Below are 20,929 nucleotides of genomic sequence, written 5' to 3'. Positions count from 1 at the left end.
TCTTCCCGGACCGGGGCACGATCCCGCGTCCCCTGCATCGGCAGGCGGACTCTCAACCATCGCGCCACCAGGGAAGCCCTACATAAACTTTTCATTCCATTTTCGTAATGAAGTTTTAACATTACAAGTTGCATAAGGTAATTTTGCATTAATCTTAGAATTATGAATCTGACCCACTATACTCACCAAATGAAGATATAAATAATTTTTAAAATAGATATGTAGATTATCCTAGTTTTTTTCTTAATTTTTTGCAGATAGAATCCCAGGTTCAAAATCATTTTTCTTCAGAATTTTGAAAATATTTGTCTGTTATCTTCTCTCATGCACCATTGCTGTGGGGAAGCACAATATCTACATCAACTTCATTTCTTTGTATACAAATGTGGAAGCTTTGTGAATTTCATTTTTTATTGTTGGAACCTTGAAATTTTAGCAGTTTTACTTTTAAAAAAAATTCATCCTGGTCACTACCAAGTGAGCTCTTTCATTCTTCAGCTTGTTCATTCTGCGTATTTTCTTCTAACGTTTAAAACAAGTATTTATTCCCTTCATTTTCTCACTGTCTCCTTCTGGATATTAGATGATTATTGTTAGATGATTGTTGTTAGATGATTGTTTCATTGTTTGGATTGAATCTCAATATCTCCTAAATGTCCTGTTATATTTTCCAAGCTTTGTTTGTGTGTATGTTTGCTCTACATTCTTGGCTGTCCCTTCAACTTCATCTTTTATATCATTAATTTGGCCTTGGTTGTATTAACACTTTTACCTTTCATTAATTTTTAAAACTTTAATAGTCCTCTTATGAACTTATTGAAGCCCCTCCTTTCCCCTGATTTTTCCTTTATTTTGTGATCTGTTCTTGTTTCTCAGCTCCAGTAGCCTCTTCAGCACTCTGAAGGTACTAAATTAAACCTTAAATTCCAAGGTTCTCTTTTTTTCCTTGAATTATCTCTTTCCTTCAGGGTCATCTGTTTACTTTTGGCGTCATTACATTGCTATTGTTCAGTTAACTTTAATCTTTGGATATTGATTTATATTCATGAATGGAGAACTAGATTGACTGATTGATTAGTATAGGTAGTGGTCATATATTTCTTGTGCAGTTATGTAGACCCGTTTTCTCCCAAAAACTCTCCCCCAGAAGAGGAGTCTGGGCCTGTGTGAGTGGTGAAGTATGTCAGTGTCAACTGTCACACTTCACTTTAAGAAATAAATATGGTATCAATGCCAAAGTAACAAGATCCTGCAGAATCATAATTTGTTTCCTTTTCAGGCAAACCCAACTTTCCTTTTTATACTCCTGTCTATATCCTTTTAGAAGGCCCCAATAAAGTGCAATTCAACATTCTTTCCATCCGGGACCACCGCACCCATACTAGAACAGCCGCTACCACTCCCAAGGCAGGTGGTCACTCTGTCACCAAGGGGACACTTGGGTTTTATCCTGGAATTACATTTAGCTGCTGCCTGCTGTTCCTCTAAACAGCTGTTGCCTTCTGAATTGGGCGATGCCTTCCTGCTGTTTTTATTTTCATTTTGGATATGTGCTTTTTTGGATCAGCCTTTACCTTCCACACATTTTTCTCTTATACCTTTTTTTCAGGCCGAAGTTTTTCTCTACCCTTATCAAACCGTTCTTGCTTGCTGTTTATCTTCCAGGAGCATCCAACAATTTCTGTTCTGCTAATGGAAATGTTTAGTGGTTTCGAGATCTACTCTTTGAGAAAGCTATCTCTTTTGACATTTTGAGTGATTTGCAGGGGGAGGAGAATGTGGTATGTGCATTGTGATATCTTGCTCCAATTTTCCTATGTTGATTTTTCAGTAGTATTTGTTCCTTTCAAAAAATGTGTTTTTTTCCTTATTATGAAAGTAATACATCGTCTTTAATGGAAATTTAGAAAATATGGACAAGCGAGGTAAAAGAATGAGTATTTCTATGGGCCCAAATAAAATTTTATGATTTAATTAAATATCCAATGAATATAATTTTCAGTGAAATTCTAACCATAAAAGAATAGAATATTTAACCCTTGTTTTGGTAGAGCTCTTATACACTAAATCACAGATATTAAATCACCCTTTGGATACATAATACAAGGTCTACAATCCATTTCATCATGAGCAGAAGTTCAGTGCTCAAACAGATTTTTTCTAATATTCAGAAGATGTGAATCAATTATTACCTTCAGCAAAATAGTCAATCTAATATATTCCCAATTTCATAATTGATAAACAGTTAAAGGTGGGACTAACTCATAATTAACTGTATAAATATAGGCATACAGTCCTTTAAAAAAATGTTATATCACACATATACATTTGACTGCCTGGCACAGAAAACCCAAGAAATCATGAGTTATACAAATATGAATTTGTTTTTTCTCTCTTTCAGAGGAAACTGATCTTTGCTTTAGCGTAGATCCCGCTTCCTTCCATCTTTCTATTTTGTCTTTCACGTGTGGCCTTCATTCTTTTGCTTGCCAAGGGGGCTGGGTCACTCTTGCCACCATGCCCATGTTCCTGGCAGTTCCTGGAACTTGTACCAACTGACTCTATGTCTCTGACTTCAGTTTCCCAGAAATCTTGCTTGGTAGAATTCCAGTTACCTCTCATTGCCCAGAAATGTTATATAATCGTCCTTAGCTGCAAGAGAGCCTGGGAAATTGATATTTTTTCACTGTACACAAAAGTTCCTGAAAAAAAAAATCAGGATCCTCTTAAGGAAGACAGGTGACTGGGTTTGGGGCAGGTGGTTTACAGTATCTTCCACACGTACCAGTGTCTGTCACCAGGCCTGGTGTGTGGTGAGCTCCCAGGACTGGCTGCTAAGTGGCCACATGCAGTGATCAGTGCATAGGCAGTCATATCTGTGGGTGTCTCAACAAGTCTGGATGAATGTGCACATCATATGCGTAACATGTGATTAAATGCAGTTACCCTTGGGAGAACATGCCTGAATAAAAATGCACTTTCATTTTTCTCAATAGCCAGATGATTTTTGTTGTATCCCAGCTCCTCTTTTGGATATGAACCCAGATGAAGAAGGGATGCCAGCAGTTACCTGCAGAAATGGTCAACTGGTAAGACAGAGCAAGGGGGTCAGGAGAAGTGGTTACTTCAAGGCAGCCTGGAAAGTTTAAAAAAAAAAAAAAAGCCTACTTACCTTGTAACAATGAAGAAAAAAGGGGACTCAGACTCAGGAATGAATAATTAAATAGTTAAATCCGCAAGTACTACGGGGCCTACTTGTACCTACAATAACAAAAACAATCACAGCTGCAGCTGCAGCCACAGCCAGAAGTCAGTACATGTGGGAGGTCATCAGCTAAACTATTGTTCTCTTTGCTGAGTGCATAGTGGAAAATTTTATGCTACCTTCTATAAATCTTTCAAAATTAATTGAATTGTCACTGTAAGAAATATTTTGACATTTAAATTAACTTTCTAAATGTAAATATATTGTGGGATGCAGCACTATAGCATCTTGAACGTGTAACAATAAGTGGAAAAAGTGCACAATCTTGCATAGGAGGTAAACACGTTTTATTTAGAGCCCACCTCACCCAGTTTAGTACAGAGTTTCAAAGAGTGATGATCTGAGTTCCAAACTGTCAGTGAAGCTATTTCAGTGAAAGAGATGAATCTCATGCTGTGATCTGTACCTCCTGGCATGAGGCCTGGGTCCTCTTACTGAAGTGGTGACCCTTCGCCCTGAGAAGGACATGGGTTCCTGACATCTTCCTCCACCTGGACTCATGGCAGCAGAAAATTTACAGTAAGAGACCTTCCTCTATCATGCTTCTATGTGTTTCCTTCTCTTTAGCTCTTTATTTTCTTTCCTAGCAGAGGAAGAGGGATTCTTTGTTGTTCTAAGAGTAACCCCTGTACCATTCTTGATCTGATGAAGATGTGATGATGATGTTTACATTCTCTACAGTTTACTTTCATCTTGCATATATTTTATGTGGGGCGCTCTGTCCACATCTTCCAATTGTCTCAATACAGGCTAGCCCCTGGTCCCTTCCAAAATTCTGCTCAAGGGTTTGGATGTGGCCAGTTTGTGTTCTGGCTGCTCTTCTGTTGCCTGAGGGTAGGTCAGGGTCTGGAGGTGGAGGGTGGTCAGCTGGGGCTGTGAGCAATCCTGTTTTCAGATTTCTGTCTCTAATTTTTTTCTAATTTCATTGCATTTCTCGTAAGAGTGTGAACTCTGTCTAGTCAGAGGTCTTTACGTTTTCTGTTGAGTTCGAAGATTTTTCCCACGGTCAGGGAGTCCTCTATACCATCCTTCCGGCCAGGACACTTGATCGAGGCATTTGTTCCTCTCTGCCCGCCTGCTCCACTTCACAGCAGCCACTACCTCTTCTCTCAGCTAGAGGAGGGGCAAGTCAGAGTAGACATGGGGTGTTTTCAAAAGAACGATTTCTATGAGCTTTTCACCCCACCTGCCTCTACCTCCTGTTTTGATTGCCTCCTCTTCACCCTGGGGTTATAGGGATGGCTCAGCACATGACCCCTGACCCTGGAAAGATGAGACAACAGCAATTTATTACATGTTCTCACAGCCCAGGGAGGGAGGACACCGCACACCATACAGAGCCACATGTGGGGTGCACTTGGGAACACAGTGAACAACCAGGCTTTGTAGTATCAAGAGGGGGAGTGCCCCCCTGGTTCTCACAGAGGATGGATTGGCTTGTTTGAATAATTCCATGGGTGGACAGGGAACTGAAACCCACTACTCAGGGATAAGCAAGAACTGTGTCTGGCCCCCTGGGTAAGGAGTGTTGTCTTACTAGGGGACCTTATCTGAGGGAGCAAAGTGGGAGGGGAACTTGGGCTTAGACCACTTACAGCCCTCCCGCTTTTACCGGATGTCAAGGCAATATGTAAGAGTGAGTCTTATTTTAGACCTTGTTGCCTCAATGACACTCCACGTCCAGCCATGGACTCTCATGATGAGTCTATGCTTATTTTGTTTCTTTTCTCTTTTATCACTATCCCTTTTATTTCAATTCTTTGATGGTCTTGTCATCTTTTAAAGGTTAAAGGCAAGTGTGGTGACGAACACATGAAGAAACCTCCCACTGAGGTGGACGAGAATGATTAAGTTTTATTCCAGCCACACCCCTGAACTACTCACCAGTTTATAGAATGAGAAAGCAGTACTGCTCTTTATCCCTAGAGGAGGATGAGGGCTAGCCCACCAGAATGACCACAGAGAATAGTAGAAATACTAATTTCCATAATCATATATATTACAAACAGTTACATCTTCTTAGCAGATTGCGTCTTTTATCCTTTGAGCAAATCTGGCAAGAAATATCTCTGGATACTAAATTTTAATAACTAAAAGGCTTAAATCCTAAACTGGTTAGTATCAGTGTGCTAGGCTGTTGATCATTTTCTTTCAGAAATTTGTAAATATTAATCTATTTGCTTTTCATATAGTGTTAATGTTGAGAAGTCTGATGCCTCTCTAAATCATTCCTTTATTTGCATCGTGCTCTCATTTTTATATTTCTGGAAGCTTTTAGGTTTCTCTTTGTTGTTAGAGACCTGAACTGCCATCAGGATATGAAATCTTTTTTTTTTTTTTTTTTTAATCATGACCCAGCACTCAGCTTTTTGTTTCTGAAATGTGTTTCCTTTCAGTTCTGAACATTCTTTTCCCATTATTTCTTTTACTTCATTATCTCCATTTTCTCTCTTCTTCTTTTCAATTCTTACATTAAACTCACGCAGCTCTTAAATTGTCTCTTATATTTCCCATGTCTTTTTTTTTCCATTTGTTCTGTATGCTAGCAGATTTTGTCTACATCATTTTGTGGAAACTTAATTCTAATTTTTGTCATGAGTGGTTATAACTGGGTCCTTGTTGATTTTTAAATTCAGCGATCATACTGTTAATTCATAAGAACTCCTCCTTTTTTCACTGATTTACTCTTTATTGTTATAGTTAGTCCTGATTTATGATTGCAATAGTCTCTCAGATCTCTCTGAAATTATTAAATCATTATAAGCCTTTTTCTCTTCCCTCAATTATCTCTTTCTCCCAGAATGTATATCACTATACTTTTTTTTCAAAATGTTGATTTTCTCCACAGCTGACTTTTTTATAATGTTGATTTTTCTCCAGTGCCTGATGATCCTTAGTGATGGTCTGGATTGACTAGTTAACGACTTTTAGGATATGTCATTGCTGTATGATTTCTCTGCCATTATATAGATATTTTCCCAAAGGGCTCTTTGTTGAATAAGAGGGCTGACTATGGGTCCTGTGTAAGCAGTAAGGTATGTGAGCAGTCTGTGAATGGACGTTATTTTAACAGCACACATGGGTGAGTCCGTACATGTGTGCATGTGTAGACACACGTACATACACATGTACACACACAAATACACGCATGCACATACCTTCAATGCCAAAGGGAGAGTGGCAAATGACATCATTCCCAGACAAAACTCATGTTCTCCTTTTATTCTCCCATCCATGTCTTTCATGAAGGTCCAGAGTGACCTGATATTGAGGTCTGTTTTGGTCCCAATCCTGGGCATCTTCTCAAGGCAGGTAGTTCACTTCATTCAGAGTGCTTTCCTTGGGTCCATACATGGCTGCTGTCTGCTGTTCAGTGTAAAGGGAACTGTTGGGAGTTCTGTCGGGCCCTTCCATTAAGGAAACACTTTACAATAAATTATCCTAGCCATTGCCCTGGGGCCCCTTCTTGTCCTGTGTGGTTTTCACTCTAAGCTTGGTTGTTTGTCTGTTTGCTTTTTTGTGGTTTCACCCTTTCTTTGTCTTATGCTATTCTTAGGCTGAGAATTTCTCTACAATTATGAAATAAATTACTTACTTTTTATTTTCCAGGAATTTCTAACAATTTTTAATCTGTTATTAGAACACTTTGTTGGTTTTCAGTGCCCTTGGAGCTATACTTAAAAAATATGCCCTTTCTCTAATTCTGAGTGATTGGGAGTGGTACACTCTCGGACCTCCATCCTGACCTAAGTTTTCTTGTACTGCCTTTTTAGCATTGTTTCCCCTTCCAAAGAGATGTGTGTTCTTCATAGTAATATAATACATACACATTGGGGGAAAGTTAGAAAATATGGAAAAGCCAGATGAAAAATGTTTCTAAGGTCTCATGTAAAAGTTTATTTCATTAATATCCAGTATGCTTAATTTTGCAAAAAGTTGCTTTGATCATGGAGTAGGATATTTGCATCTTATTTTGGGAAATGCCATTATATCACAAATGCTGCTAAAAATCTTAGAGCATATGCACAAGGCCTACAGTGCAGCACATCACAATTAGAATAGTCTCAAATCCATTTGCTGCATAGTGAAAATCAGAGCTTTTCCAATACTCAGTGATGGGAATGAAATATTTGGTTCAGTCATATGTGTTTGTGAGATAATCAGTCTAATGTTTTTCCAGTTTCATAATGAAAAAAAACCCCTGAATACTCTTGCTTTTGATTTGTAAATCACTCCAAAATACAGTCATAAAGTCTGATTTTTAAGTAGCATAGTTTAATCAGTAAGCTTCCTGACTTAGACAATTAGAGGTTTATTTTCCTTACAAAGTAAGAAGTCTGCAGCTCGTTTGACTAATATCCCTCTCATGGACCTACCAAATTTTTATCTTTCCATTCTGTCCCACTCAGCATACAGGCTAGTATTTAATGTTTACAGGATGTCTGGGCATCACAGGTACCATGCCCATGTTCTGGGAGAAGCATCAGCCAGCTGATTCCATGCACTTCAACAAGAAAACATTAGCCTTCCTGGATGCTCTACCAAATAGGGTTTCACTCGAATCTCTTTGGACGGAACCATCACATGATCACACTTAGTCCTTTTAGATAGACACACAGCATCTTGGAGCAAGATCATGATATTCATATGTTGAAGAAGAAAGGAAAAGTGGGTTTTGGCAGGCAGGTAGCAGTGTCTGCTTTTGAGACTCATTTCTATTGCAGTGCATGACATTTATGAGGCTCAGTATCCTTTTGGAGGAATTGGTGAATGCTACCAATTACACTGTAGTCATTAACTCTGTGTATGTCCACATGGCTGTGCATTTATACAGATTCTACTGTAATGTATAATTGAATAAACAATCACATTGCGAAAGATATGCCTGGATAAAAATGACTTTCATTTCTTTCATTAGCCAGGCGATACCTGTGACAACCATCCTAGTCAGTTGGACGGCACCCAGGAGGAAAAAGAGCTGCCGGGAGTTATCAAAACAAGTGGTTCCTTGGTAAGTGATAGCAGGAGAACTGGGGGTAAGGATGAAAAAAGAAGCCGTTCCTTCAAGACAATCATGCAAAACTTCAAAACAACGCAACGTAATTCAGGTGGCTGGACAACTACAGCTATCAACATGCCTATCTACCTTTATTCGATTTGTAGGAAGCCATTCAGCAGTAAATGAACCCGAGTTTAATAGTTAAAGCCACAAACAACTACATGCTCTATTAAAACAGGTACAAACCCAGAAAACCAACGATGGTAGGCATTTCTTTATGACAGATTTAGTTCCTTTCCATTTTTCTTTTATTTTGAAAAATTCTCATAAGAGTGTTGGTTCCGTTGAGTCACAGCTCCACCAGCTGTGGCTGTCAGGTCACAGGACAGCAGTAGCTGTCCTCAGGTTGTCCACTGTTTCCCTGGTGCAGGGCGAACACCAGGCATCTTATTTCTGACCACATGCTTCACCCTAGGTGTCTAGTGCCCCTCCCCTTCCCCATCCGCTGCTTTTCCCCAGAGCCACTTCCACTCCCCACTTACCCAGAGGAGGGCAAAGTCAGGCAAACATTGGGAGAAAGATCCAGCTTCTGTCAGTTTACAAACGGGAAAGTTTGCTTTATTTATGGTTTAGCCAGAGCCTGTTTTCACGTCTGTTTTTACTTGCACTTCTATCCTAAGCTATCTTTTCTCTCCTTTGGTGGAGCTTATGTACTCTACCTTTCCTTTAATTTTTCCATCCTCATATTCCCTCCCCTAACTTCCTCCCAGGTAGAAAAAAGCAAAATGGTGAATCCAATAGGTTCCCTCCTCCCTCCTGAGATGGTGTTGGGGAGAGACTGAGTTTCAAGGGCTCTGCTCATATTGACCCCAGATGTGGTTACTCACACCTTCAGTTGTTTTCCCTCCTGATTTGGAGGAGATAGTAGTTGTCTATTTCAAAAGTGTCTCCATTTGAGTAGGAGGGAGGCGGATTTTGGAAAAGAATTTACATTATTCCTGGAATATTTCTCTCTGACCACCACTCGTGTGAATGTTGCTGGGATTCTTTTTACTTTTGTTCATTTTGTTTTGTTGACTGTACTAGGTTTTAGGAGAGAAAGGCTTGGTCATTGACTTAACTCTCCCATTTTATTCCAGAATATAATCCCTATTGTTTACAGAAATAATACATAACTCTTTTTTAAAAAATTTATTTATTTTTGGCTGTGTTGGGTCTTTGTTACTGCACGCAGGCTTTCTGTAGCTGTGGCGAGCGGGGGCTACTCTTCATTGCAGTGCGCAGGTTTCTCATTGCGGTGGCTTCTCTTGTTGCAGAGCACAGGCTCTAGGCACGCAGGCTTCAGTAGTTGTGGCTCATGGGCTAGTAGTTGTGGTTCGTGGGCTCTAGAGCGCAGGCTCAGTAGTTGTGGCACACGGGCTTAGTTGCTCCCTGGCATGTGGGATCTTCCCAGACCACGGCTCGAACCCGTGTCCCCTGCATTGGCAGGCGGATTCCTAACCACTGTGCCACCAGGGAAGCCCCAACTCTTTTTTTATATTAAAATTATCCACAATTTGTTCTCTGCTGGTATTTCCAAGCTTTAATTCCCTGGCCTTTTTAAAAAAATAACATTTATTTATTTATTTATTTATTTATTTATTTATTTATTTGGCTGTGCCGGGTCTTATTTGTGGCACGTGGGATCTTCGTTGCGGCATGCAGGATCTTTTAGTTGCAGCATGCGAACTCTTGGTTGCGGCATGCATGTGGGATCTAGTTCCCTGAACAGGGATTGAACCCAGGCCCCCTGCGTTGGGAGTGCAGAGTCTTAGCCACTGGGCCACCAGGGAAGTCCTAGTTCCTTCGACTTAATCACACAAATCCTCTACTTTTGAAAACAAATCAACTTTCTGTTTCAAGAACATAGTTGGAGCTTTCCAGTGATAAAATTTTGTTTAGTCTTTTCTCATCTTTTAAAATGGGCAAAAGATTTGAATAGACACCCTTCCAAGAAAGACATTTGGATGGTGAGTCATCTCATGAGAAGTGCTCAGTATCATTAATGATTATGGAAATGCACATAAAGCCACGATGAGATATCTCTCCATACCCTGTAGAATGGCTGAAATTAAAAAAGCTGACCGTATCGACTGGTGCTAAGGATGCAGAGCAACTGGAACTCTCATACATTGCTGGTAGGAATGTAAAATGGTCCATCCACTTTGGAAAATAATTTGGTAGTTTCTTAAAATATTAAGCACATACCTTCCATATAGACCCAGCCATTCTACTCATAGATAATATATATTCATATGAAGACTTATCCACAAATGTTTATAGCTTAATAGTCCCAAACTGGAAAGAACCCAGTTTTACCTGCAGCTAAATATATGAACAAATTGTGATATATCCATACAATAGAATATTTCTCAGCAATAAAAAGCAATGAACATTTGATATACACAGCATGGATGGATCTTAAAATAATTATGCCATGTGAAAGAAGCCAGACAAAAAACATTCAATTTATATGAAATTACAGAAAATGTAAACTAACCTATAGAGAGGGAAAGAAGATCAGGGATTGCCTAGGGGTTGGTGAGGAGGAGAGGGAAGGAGGGATGACAAAGGGGCATGAGGACATTTGGGGAGTGCTGGTTTTGTTCATTGTCTTGACTGTGGTGATGGTTTCATAGGTCTATATATTTGTCAGAACTCATCAAATTGTATACTTTATAATCTATCTCAAGAAACCTTTACAAAAGAGTCCATATCATATTTTATGATTTCTTTAATATCCAACACATTTATTTTGCAATAAGCTACTTACAATAAAGGAATTGTCTATTATAATATAGATGATTGTCTATTGTCTATATATTATACATGGTTGAATCTTGACTCTAAATCACAAATGCCACTAAATCTGGGCATTTACAGAAGATTTACAACCTGTACAGAAGGCTTACAACCCAGTCTACAGTCCTTACAAACTACTCTACAAATCACTTGTGTAGATAAAAGAAACATTTTCCTTATGTGTAGTCAACGTAAATGAATTAGTTATTAGAGGTGTTAGTTAATTCAAAGGCAAAGTAGTCAATCTGGTTTATTTCCAATGTCTGAAGTGAAAATCAAGTAGCTACATTTGCTGTTGATTTATAATTTGCTGCAAAGTACAATCATACCTTCTGTTAAAAATGATCAATTGCATCTGTGTTTGCTTTGTAGTAAAGAAAATCTAAGGAACCTTGGTTTAAACAAGTAGGAGTTTGTTTTAATCACAAAGTGAGCAACTAGTGGTGGATAAACCAAGGCTAGTACAACTGCAGTGCAATGCAGTGCCAACCTTAGCACGAAACTTCTAACTTTTTCCTTTCACGCCACCACCATAACATGTGGATTTAATCCTTAAACTTACAAGATGGTTAGCAAACTCTAGATCCCGTTAGGAACATGTGCCAACTGACTGTTCATTGTTAACAGAAAACCTTAGCTCTCCTGGAGAACTCGCACAGTGGCATTTCTCATATTGCTCATTGACCTACTCTTGCACTCTTACATGACAATCTGGGTTTCTTTTCTCTTCTTTGGTTGCCTGAATCTTATTCCTTTATAAATAAGCTTTTTGTGTTTGCCCTCTCTACAACTTTTTTGAATTTTGAATTTATGGCTGGAATTCTGAACTTTCACAAGAATCACCCCCTTATTTCATTCATCTTGGTGACTGCTCAGTGAGTTCTTTCTGAGAACTGATTTCTTTCTTCAGTTTCTGGACATTGTCTTCTATTATGTCTTAAGTTATTTTTTTCTCCTCATTTTCTATGTTCCCCCCTTCTAGAACACATATTAGATGGTTCCTGCTTTGCTTGAATTGAATTTCAGTATCTCCTAAATTTTCTCTCCTGTTAGTCTGTTTGCTCTGATTTCTTTATCTTTATCTTCCAGATTAGTAATTTTTTCTTGGTTATGATTCTGGTTTTTTTTTTTTTTTTTTTTGAGCTTGTCTTACTCCTTGTACATTTCAGCAAACATATTCTTATTTCTCAAGAACAACTTTTTTCTCTCTGATTTACCCGTTATGGTAGCTGTAGGTTCTTGATTCATAGCAGCAATAGCCCCTTGAAGATAAGAATTATATTATTTGTAAGGAATGAGATTATTTCTGTGTCTTTTTTATTGATATATATATATTTTTTAAAGTGCATGCATTTTAGGTATGTAATTCAGTTAGTCTGAAGAAGTGTTTTCACTCATAACTACAGTCAGTCAAAATAGAAAACATTTCCATCACCAAAGAAATTTCTCTCAGGCCTTTTCCAGTCAGTTGTCCTCCCTCTCCTGCAGAGGCAAACCCTATTGAGATTAATATGCACTCTTGTGTCTGGCTTCTTTCACTCAAAATAATTTTTAGATTTATCCATTTGTTGTGTGTATTAGAAATTTAATCCTTTTATTACTACATTTAGTCTACATTTGCAGACTCATCCAACCCGGATGGATAATATTTGAAAAGAAATTCCAGAAATTTCCAAAAAAACAAAACTTGAATTTTGCATATGCCAGTAACTATTTATATAGCATTTATAAATAGAAATTTAGAAAATTCTAAATTTAGAAATTTAGAAAATTTAGAAAATTTAGAAATTTATAAATAGAAATTTAGTCCTTTTATTACTAACAATAATTGTGTAAATATATTACTATTGGTGTATCTATTCACCTGATGATGGACATTTGGACTGTTTCCAGTTTTGATCTATTATGAATAATGCTGCCAATACATTCGTTTAGTATAAAGGATGTATATTCTCATTTCTCTTTGGTAAAGATGCAACATAATTCAGATTGTTGACAAACAAGCCACCCTCAGCCCCATGACCCATAACTCTTAAACTCAGCTAAGAATAATTCAATAAATCAAAAATAACTAAATTCTATCTTTTAAAGAAAGCATCTACAGGCAGAAACAACAACAACAGAAACTAATTTTTTAAACGTGTATCCTAAGTGGAGGATGTTGTCAACTAAAGCTTGGTCCTTGTGGGTGAGCTCATATGGAAAAATAACAGATTACCGTATAAATTTTTTTCATTATTTTCAGTATCAACTAAGAAACAAAAATTTAGTTTTTCCCAGTTATTTTCCAAATGTAAACATCTTGTGTGGAGAACATGCTAGCTTTTGGAATGCGTAGCAGTAAGTGATACAAGCAGTGGAGTCCTGCCCACGTGAAAGCACCATCTGATTAGGGAAGCGCACATCTCCTGTCGGGTGACAGCAAGTGTCCCCAAGTTTACAGTGCAGAGAGAGCTTCTCACCAAGACTAAGGATCCTGGATTTGTTTCCTGTCCAGCTCCGCAGTCCCTCCACCATACCCCTGTCTATCAGAATCCTGTCACAGCAAGAGGGTGGGATGACCCACCAAAGCCTCCATCAGGGCTAAAAGTGTTCAACAAGGCAGAAGACACCAGCACATTTTCAGGTGGAACTACCACCCCTGGGCCTCTAAAGTTGTCTGCAATTATAATGCAAGTCTTTATTAATTTTGATTGATTAGGGAATTGCTGTGTGTTTCCTGTGCAATTGAGTAGGTTGATTTTACTAAAAGGCCAATATTGTTGATTGTGTGTTTTTGTGAGTGACTGGGATGTACTTAGCTTTAAGATGCATAGAGGGGGCAGGTGGGTTAGTGCAGTAAACACTCCCCAAATGCAAAACTGATGAAGGGAATGAAGAATTCTTCATTCAGGCAAAGCCGATTTCATTTTCAATCGCCCCTCCATTTCTTTTGTTGTGGTCTCCCAAGTTCCTTCTCTTTTAGACCCCCTCCTCCTTCAGTTATCCATGGGGGATTGGTTCCAGGACCCCCCAGGATACCAAAATCCATGTGTGCTCAAGTCCCTTATATAAAATGGTGTGGTATGTGCCTATAACCTACACACACCCTCCTGAATACTTTAAATAATCTCTAGATTACTTATAATACCTAATACAATGTAAATGCTATATAAATAGTTATTGGCATATGTAAAATTCAAGTTTTGATTTTTTGGAAATTTCTGGAATTTTTTTTTCAAATATTATCCATCCAGGTTGGATGAGTCTGCAAATGTAGAACCCGTGGAGACAGAGGGTCAACTGTACTCAGACTAGGAGCCCACCCACCCCAAGGCAGTTAGTTCATTTTATTTAGACAGAATTGGGGGGGGCGGTTCTAGGGTTATATTTAGGGGCTGTCTGCATATTTAAAGAGGAATGGTCTACTGGACCTCTATCAGTATTTTGTAAACAGCTCTTAACTATTTGCCTGTGGCCCTTTCCTACTCTTTGTACATTCTGTTATTTTTTTTCTTCCCTCTCTAAAAAATTTTCTTTTATGCTGTTTTCAAGTAGAGGTTTTTATTTTACCAAATCAATTCTATTAGATTTTCTTCTAGAAATTTCTATCAGCTATGGAATTCTTTGCTGGTTTCCATTGCTGTTAACAATCTGTTTCTTTAAAAAAAAAAATATATATATATATATATGTTTTCTGCCATTTTAGTGATTTGGGGTGAGGGGAGTTAGGTGATTGTCAGCTTGCCATCTTGACTTAAATTTCTTGTGCTAGATCTGTGTTCTATTTGTTCCTTTAAAGAAAAAAGAGTCCTATGTTTATTTTATAAAGTAACACATACCGTCTATAGAAAATTTAGAAAATATGGTCAAGAAAGATGAGTGACAGTTTTTTTAAAAACAAAATATCGTATGTTTTTATAAGTATCAAATATATTCGATTTTGCCATAAGGTTCCTTCAGTAAAGAAAAGAATATTCATTTCTTAAATTTCAGTAATGCCCTTGTACACTAAAGCAAAAATCTACTTCAAGCTTTATAAATGAAAAAACAATTTGGTACTATTGCTATTGAATTCTAATCACTGTGAAAGATAGTCCTAGGGTCTGTTTAAAAAAAATAAGATTAGACAAGTTAAGTTTGTCTTTGGCTGCATGTAATAGAAAAGTTGGAGTTGCTTTGCTTCACGTGGAGATGCTTAAGAGGGGGTGGTCCAAGTGTGACAGGGCAGCCACGTGATGCCCCTTAGCACAGACCCCGCCATCTCTGCCATCCATCATCCTCATTGGAGCAAGATGCCTGGCAACTCCAGGCTGTCACCTAGAGTGCTGTTATGAGCATGTAGCAGCTGACCCTACTCTTTTTGGTCAGGAAAGCCTTAACTTTTCTGGAGGCACTCTTCGTAATATTTTTTTTTTTTTTTTTTTTTTGCGGTACGAGGGCCTCTCACTGTTGCCGCCTCTCCTGTTGTGGAGCACAGGCTCCGGATGCGCAGACTCAGCGGCCATGGCTCACAGGCCTAGCCGCTTCGCGGCATGTGGGATCTTCCCAGACCAGGGCACAAACCCGCATCCCCTGCATCGGCAGGCGGACTCTCAACCACTGCGCCACTAGGGAAGCCCCGTAATATTATACTTACACCTCATTGACCACACTTGTCACATGATCACTTTTAGCTGCAAAGAAGCCTGGTAATCAAGTTCTCTGGTTTAACACCTCACTCCCTGGAACAAAACCAAGATATTGTTAAGGAAAATGGAATTTGTGGCAGACAGGAGCAGTGTCTGCCACAGGGCCAGGGTCTGTCAGAGGGCCAGGCATTTAGTTGGTTCGCAGTGATGAGCCCTGAAGCGCTGGTGCAATTGCCCATTCCCTGGCAGTCATAACTCTGTGTATTGCCACACATATCTAAATACGTACGCATAGTGGAATACACAAACATGTTAGATAGTATTTGCCTGAATAAGAATGGTGCTTTCATTTCTCCATTTAGCCAGATGATGCTTCTTTCAACATTACTACCCTGTCAGATGGGTCCCAAAATGAAGAAGGGAGTTTTGCAGTTCCCAGGAGTGGCTCCATGGTAAGTCATGACTCGCATGCCCAGATGATTGCATGTCAGGGCAAAATTGCAAATTCAAGGCAAGAAGAGCAATTTCTTTCAAACAGATGAGAAAAACTTGAACTAACACTGTGAGGAAACCACAGCTGCCAATAGACCCATCAACCTTATAACAGGTAGGAAGAAAGAGACTCAAAACTGAGGATTGAATAGATCAGTTTGAAAGAGGACTCCATAAATTAATACTGATGCAGTGTTCTTTAGGAGCATCAAACATGGAGCGATTTGTTAACTTTTGTCCCCGTGTCTGAGTTCTTACAGATGATCTGTCCTAACTCTGCCATCTTAACTCAGAAGTCCTATTACCTGCAGGATAAATTAAAATTTCCTCCTCCTGATATTGAAGGCTCTCCACTGTTGCCTGTGTATCCAGCATTGGCTCTCAGGACTCATCCAAACAAACCCTCCACTTAGGACAGATTCACTCACGTGGCCTTGAGTAGTAGAACTTCTACTTTTCTTTGTCTCAAACTCTCGTCATTCCTGCCCCCGCCCCACCTCCACTGGGAACCCCCAGTTGGTGTTTCTGTGCAGGAGCCCTGGCAGGGTGTGGCCTAATGGACCAGAAGAAGTGAGAGACCCTGTTAGATAAAGTAGTGGTTCTCCACTGGCAAGTTGATGGAAGGCAAAAGAACACGACAAGACAGAGAGATGGAGGGGGCACATTCAGCATCCTCCTGGGCAGTAGTTTCTCGTCTGTTGTCGAGTTTGATATACCAGGTAGTTGATATGCACAACGCACTCTCAGGGCACCCCCATTGTTCAGGGAAATAATGCTATTAGCCCCATGTGAATGAGTTTTTCTGTTGTGTTTTTAAATTTTTGGTTATGAGGTTGTTTTGTTTTGTTTCATAGTGATCATTTAAGAAGCATAAAATAATGTGAGTGATATTTGTCAGTAGCACTCACTGCAGGTTATAGCTCTGATAGGCTAAGGGTTACCCACAGTTTCTGACCTACTGGCTTTAAATTCAGCTGTTACTTTCCCATTTAAGACCACGCATTGGAATGCAAATAAGTGAGAATATCTCTATTCTAGAGATAATCTCCAGTTCACCCCACTTAGTGATGAAAACAAAGTAAGTCATTTACAAACTGGTAACTCCTAGAAATGAGGAGTTTCCTACAGTAGACCTTACATGGTTGTGCTGTCCCCCCCCCCGTGACCGGGGATTCCTGTTCTAAGTAAGGCCTTGCCCAGGATCCTTCATTTTCAGTCTCAGCTGGAGGTACCCATGTGCCCAACACTCAGCCCTAAGTCTTAGCCTCACCTCTACCTGTCTTCTCTGACACCTGTTGATTTTATCTTGTACATAGTTTTAGAATATGTCTACTCCCCTCTTTTCCTACAGCTGCTTCCTTAGTACAGAAACTCATCATCTTTCTGTGTTACTGAAGCAGCCGCCTAAGTGATCTCCCGGACTTTAGCTTATACCGTCCATCTCATCCTCGCTGTGGCTGCAAGTCTTGCTCCATGCCTGCAGCAGTTCTCCCCACTTTCTAGTTAGTGTTAGTTAGTTAAAAAGCTCCTGTCTCTGACCACTCGTCTGTCCCCTAGCTGACTTCACCTGTTCTATAAGCCAACAAGAAAGTACGGTGTGTAGCTCTGTGCACACACCAAGCCGAACTTGAAGCATGGTGTTTGCACCATTGAGTTGCTAAAGAAGAGGAGGTTAGGTAGGCCTGTTTTCTAGGCTTTTCCATGGCAGCTCTGTGACCACGATGCTTGTGATGTTTTTCTGTTTCTTCATTCTTTGCTGATTCATTGATTCATTGATTTATTCATTCACCAAATCTTTACTGAACACGTGTTGTCTACAGATAGGATCCTTGAAAGTTTGACAGTGTAAGAGAAAGAAAATGATCTTGCATGGCAGTTATAGATAGAGCTTCCTGGGGTAAGTTAGTCACTCAGATTTCGTTTTTGTTTTCATTTTGTTTTTCTGAAAACTGATTGAATGTCAATAATGACATAAGTAAAAGTTTCAGCAGTAATGACACTCAAAAAAATTTCATTGGTACCTGTCTCTAGTGTGACTTACTTTGGATTGTTTGTTACTCATAATATCTTTACTTTGAAATGTTAAACAAATTGGTTAGTTGCTAAAGTAGCCCACAGATGCCAACTTAACTCTTTCTGCACCTGTACTGAAAATCATTCTAGAACTTCTTACCATGATGTAAACACATTTTTGACTTCCCTGCTTCTTGATTATAAGGAGCCATGGGCACCCCGGTTTGGTTCCCCAGTTTCTCCTACATGGTGGGATTTCCAGTGATTCAGTGCAGTGGAGGCAAGGGCTTCAGGGGTCCTGGCCATGATGCCTATGAAGGTAAATCTCGCCAATCTCGCCGGCCTCTCAGGGAAAATCTCACTGACTATTTACTGTTATCTCCAAGACTCTAGAGGCTCTTGACAACTTTCACTATTGGCATTTATGTGGTGGAATGGGATAAAGTAGGTAACCTAACTTTATCTTTTCCAAGGGGATAGCCTTGGCTTGACCAACATCTTGTTTTTTCATTCTTTCATCTTTTTTACTTGTTTGATTTGCACCTTTATGATAAGTGAATTCTCTACGTATACAGGGTCGATCCTAATTACTCTGACTCTATGTTTTGTTTATTTAAATTTGTTACAAGTTTGCCATCATTGTTTAGAATCAAAATTTTCTTTCCTGTTCTCAGAAATTTTCTTCTTTCAGATGAACTTGTATTGAGGCTATCACTACCCATTAAATAAAAATCTTGTTAGTACTCCACTCAGAATTTCATTGAATTTAAAGATTGTCAGAGAGAATTCACATCTTAAAATATTGAATCTTCCCACTGAGAAAAAATTGTGTCTTTCCATTCATTTGTATCTTATATCCTTCAATAAAATTTCATAATTTCCTCTCATATTTTTTCCTACACATTTTTTCATTTCTTAGTTACTAGGAACTTAATAGCTTTCACTGGTATTTTAAATGGTAGGGATTTTTCATGGTATCTTCTTGTCTGTTTTTGTGGATATACAAGGAAAGTATTTTTGTTACTCACAAAAGTCTCTCTTATAGTTTCCTTTCTGAAAATTCTTTTTTATTTCTTAGAATTTTTCATTTGATTTTATAATTTGTGCAGACATCATCTGAAATACTGAAAGTTTTATTTGCCCAATCTTTAAAATACAGTTAGCCCTCTTTATTTTTAGGTTCTGCATTCTAGGATTCAACCAACTGCAGGATGAAAATATTCAGAAAAAAAAAAAATCCCAGAAAGTTCCAAAAAGCGAAACTTGAATTTGCTGTGCACCAGCAACTATTTACATAGCATTTACATTGTATTAGGTGTTATAAGTAATCTAGAAATGATTTAAAGTATACGGAAGCATATGCATAGGTTATATGCAAACACCACAACGTTTTGTATAAGGGACTTGAGCATTTGAGGATTTTGGTATCCTTGGGGGTCCTGGAACCAATCCCCCATGAATATACCAAGGGACGATTGTAGTTATTCATCTTATTTACTTTTCTTATCTTATTGAACCAACCTCAAGCACTTATAACATTGAATAATAATTATGGAGATCTTTTGATACATTTTTTATTTTCTCATGAATTCTTCTAAGTTTCACTATTAAGAAGAATATTTGTTCTGGGTTTCTGAGCCTTGTAGTTACTTTTATCAGGAGTAGAGATTGAGTTATATCAAATGATTGTATCATCTATTAAAATGAATGTATGTTTTTCTTCTTTAAAAGGCAATTACTGTAGGAAATTACATTGATAGGTTTTTCTAATGTTGAACTATAATTTCATTGCTTAGTTAAACCCTATTTGTGTTATATTATTCTTTTCTTATGCTACTGAATATGATTTGTTACCATTTTAGCATTTTTAACCACTATTCTAGTAAGTGGAGTTAGCCTATAATATATAATTTCTTTTTGTTATTACCAGAGTTATGCTAATCTTGGTACAAACATGTTGAGAACTTTGAATCTTTTTCAGTATTTTGGAGCTATTTATTAAACTTTGGTGTAAACGTATAATCTGTAAAAACTATTATTTACAGTTTTATGCCAAGGCCTGGCATCATTGTAGACCTAATGCTTTGATTAATTTTTCAATGGATATGGTTTAGGGATTATATTCCTTTCAATCCCAACTTGTGTGAATTTGGTAATGTGTATTTGTTCTAGCAAAACATCCAGTTCTTTTAAAATTTCAATATATGTTGGTGTGTGTGTGTGTAAACACATATGTACACAAATATATATATGTACATACACACATTTGTTTAGGTGCATAATTTTAAAATTTTCTGTGATGGTAGCTATTACTCCTTTTTTCTTCCTAAAATTTATGTCTATCAGAATGTAAATACTTGCCTGTGTTGGCAGTATTTTTTTTAAAAGTCACTACCTTTAATTAATTAAGCCTACTTTTCCTGTTGTATTAATTTATTCAATCCTTATTAATTTTTTTCATTCACTCTTGAGTCTACTTGGATAATTTTTCCTAGTCTCTTGGATTATAAACATTTTTCTTCTTTTTTTTTTGAAATATATACTCATTTTAATGTCAGACACAAAAATTTCAGAATACCCCTTTTTAGAAGAATTTGCTCTGAACTTGTCCATTACATCAGCAACTTTTTTTTTTCCTGAATTTTATTATATTTATTTTTTTATACAGCAGGTTCTTATTAGTCATCAATTTTATACACATCAGTGTAT

At 38.2% G+C, this 20,929-nt stretch overlaps 1 protein-coding gene across 5 annotated transcripts in view; it reads left to right on the top strand.

Annotated features, from left to right (window-relative positions):
• ARHGAP28 (Rho GTPase activating protein 28) overlaps positions 1-20,929 on the top strand; it is a 149,586-nt gene that overhangs the window by 89,011 nt on the left and 39,646 nt on the right. For 3 of the 5 annotated variants that reach the window (XR_448255.3, XM_007114867.4, XM_024121074.2), the window contains 3 exons: positions 2,997-3,089; positions 8,184-8,276; positions 16,078-16,167. Coding sequence is in view for 4 of the 5 variants with exons in the window: in XM_007114867.4 (XP_007114929.2) it covers positions 2,997-3,089; positions 8,184-8,276; positions 16,078-16,167 (276 nt within the window). In the remaining variant the exon portion in view is untranslated. The remainder of the gene's footprint in view (positions 1-2,996; positions 3,090-8,183; positions 8,277-16,077; positions 16,168-20,929) is intronic. The other 2 variants (XM_007114869.4, XM_007114868.4) reach the window with 2 other exon arrangements.

The sequence above is a fragment of the Physeter macrocephalus genome, chromosome 19 (assembly GCF_002837175.3).
Source record: "Physeter macrocephalus isolate SW-GA chromosome 19, ASM283717v5, whole genome shotgun sequence".
Classification (NCBI taxonomy): domain Eukaryota; kingdom Metazoa; phylum Chordata; class Mammalia; order Artiodactyla; family Physeteridae; genus Physeter; species Physeter macrocephalus.
Note: the sequence above shows the minus strand (reverse complement) of the source record. Positions and strands in the feature narration are given on the sequence as shown.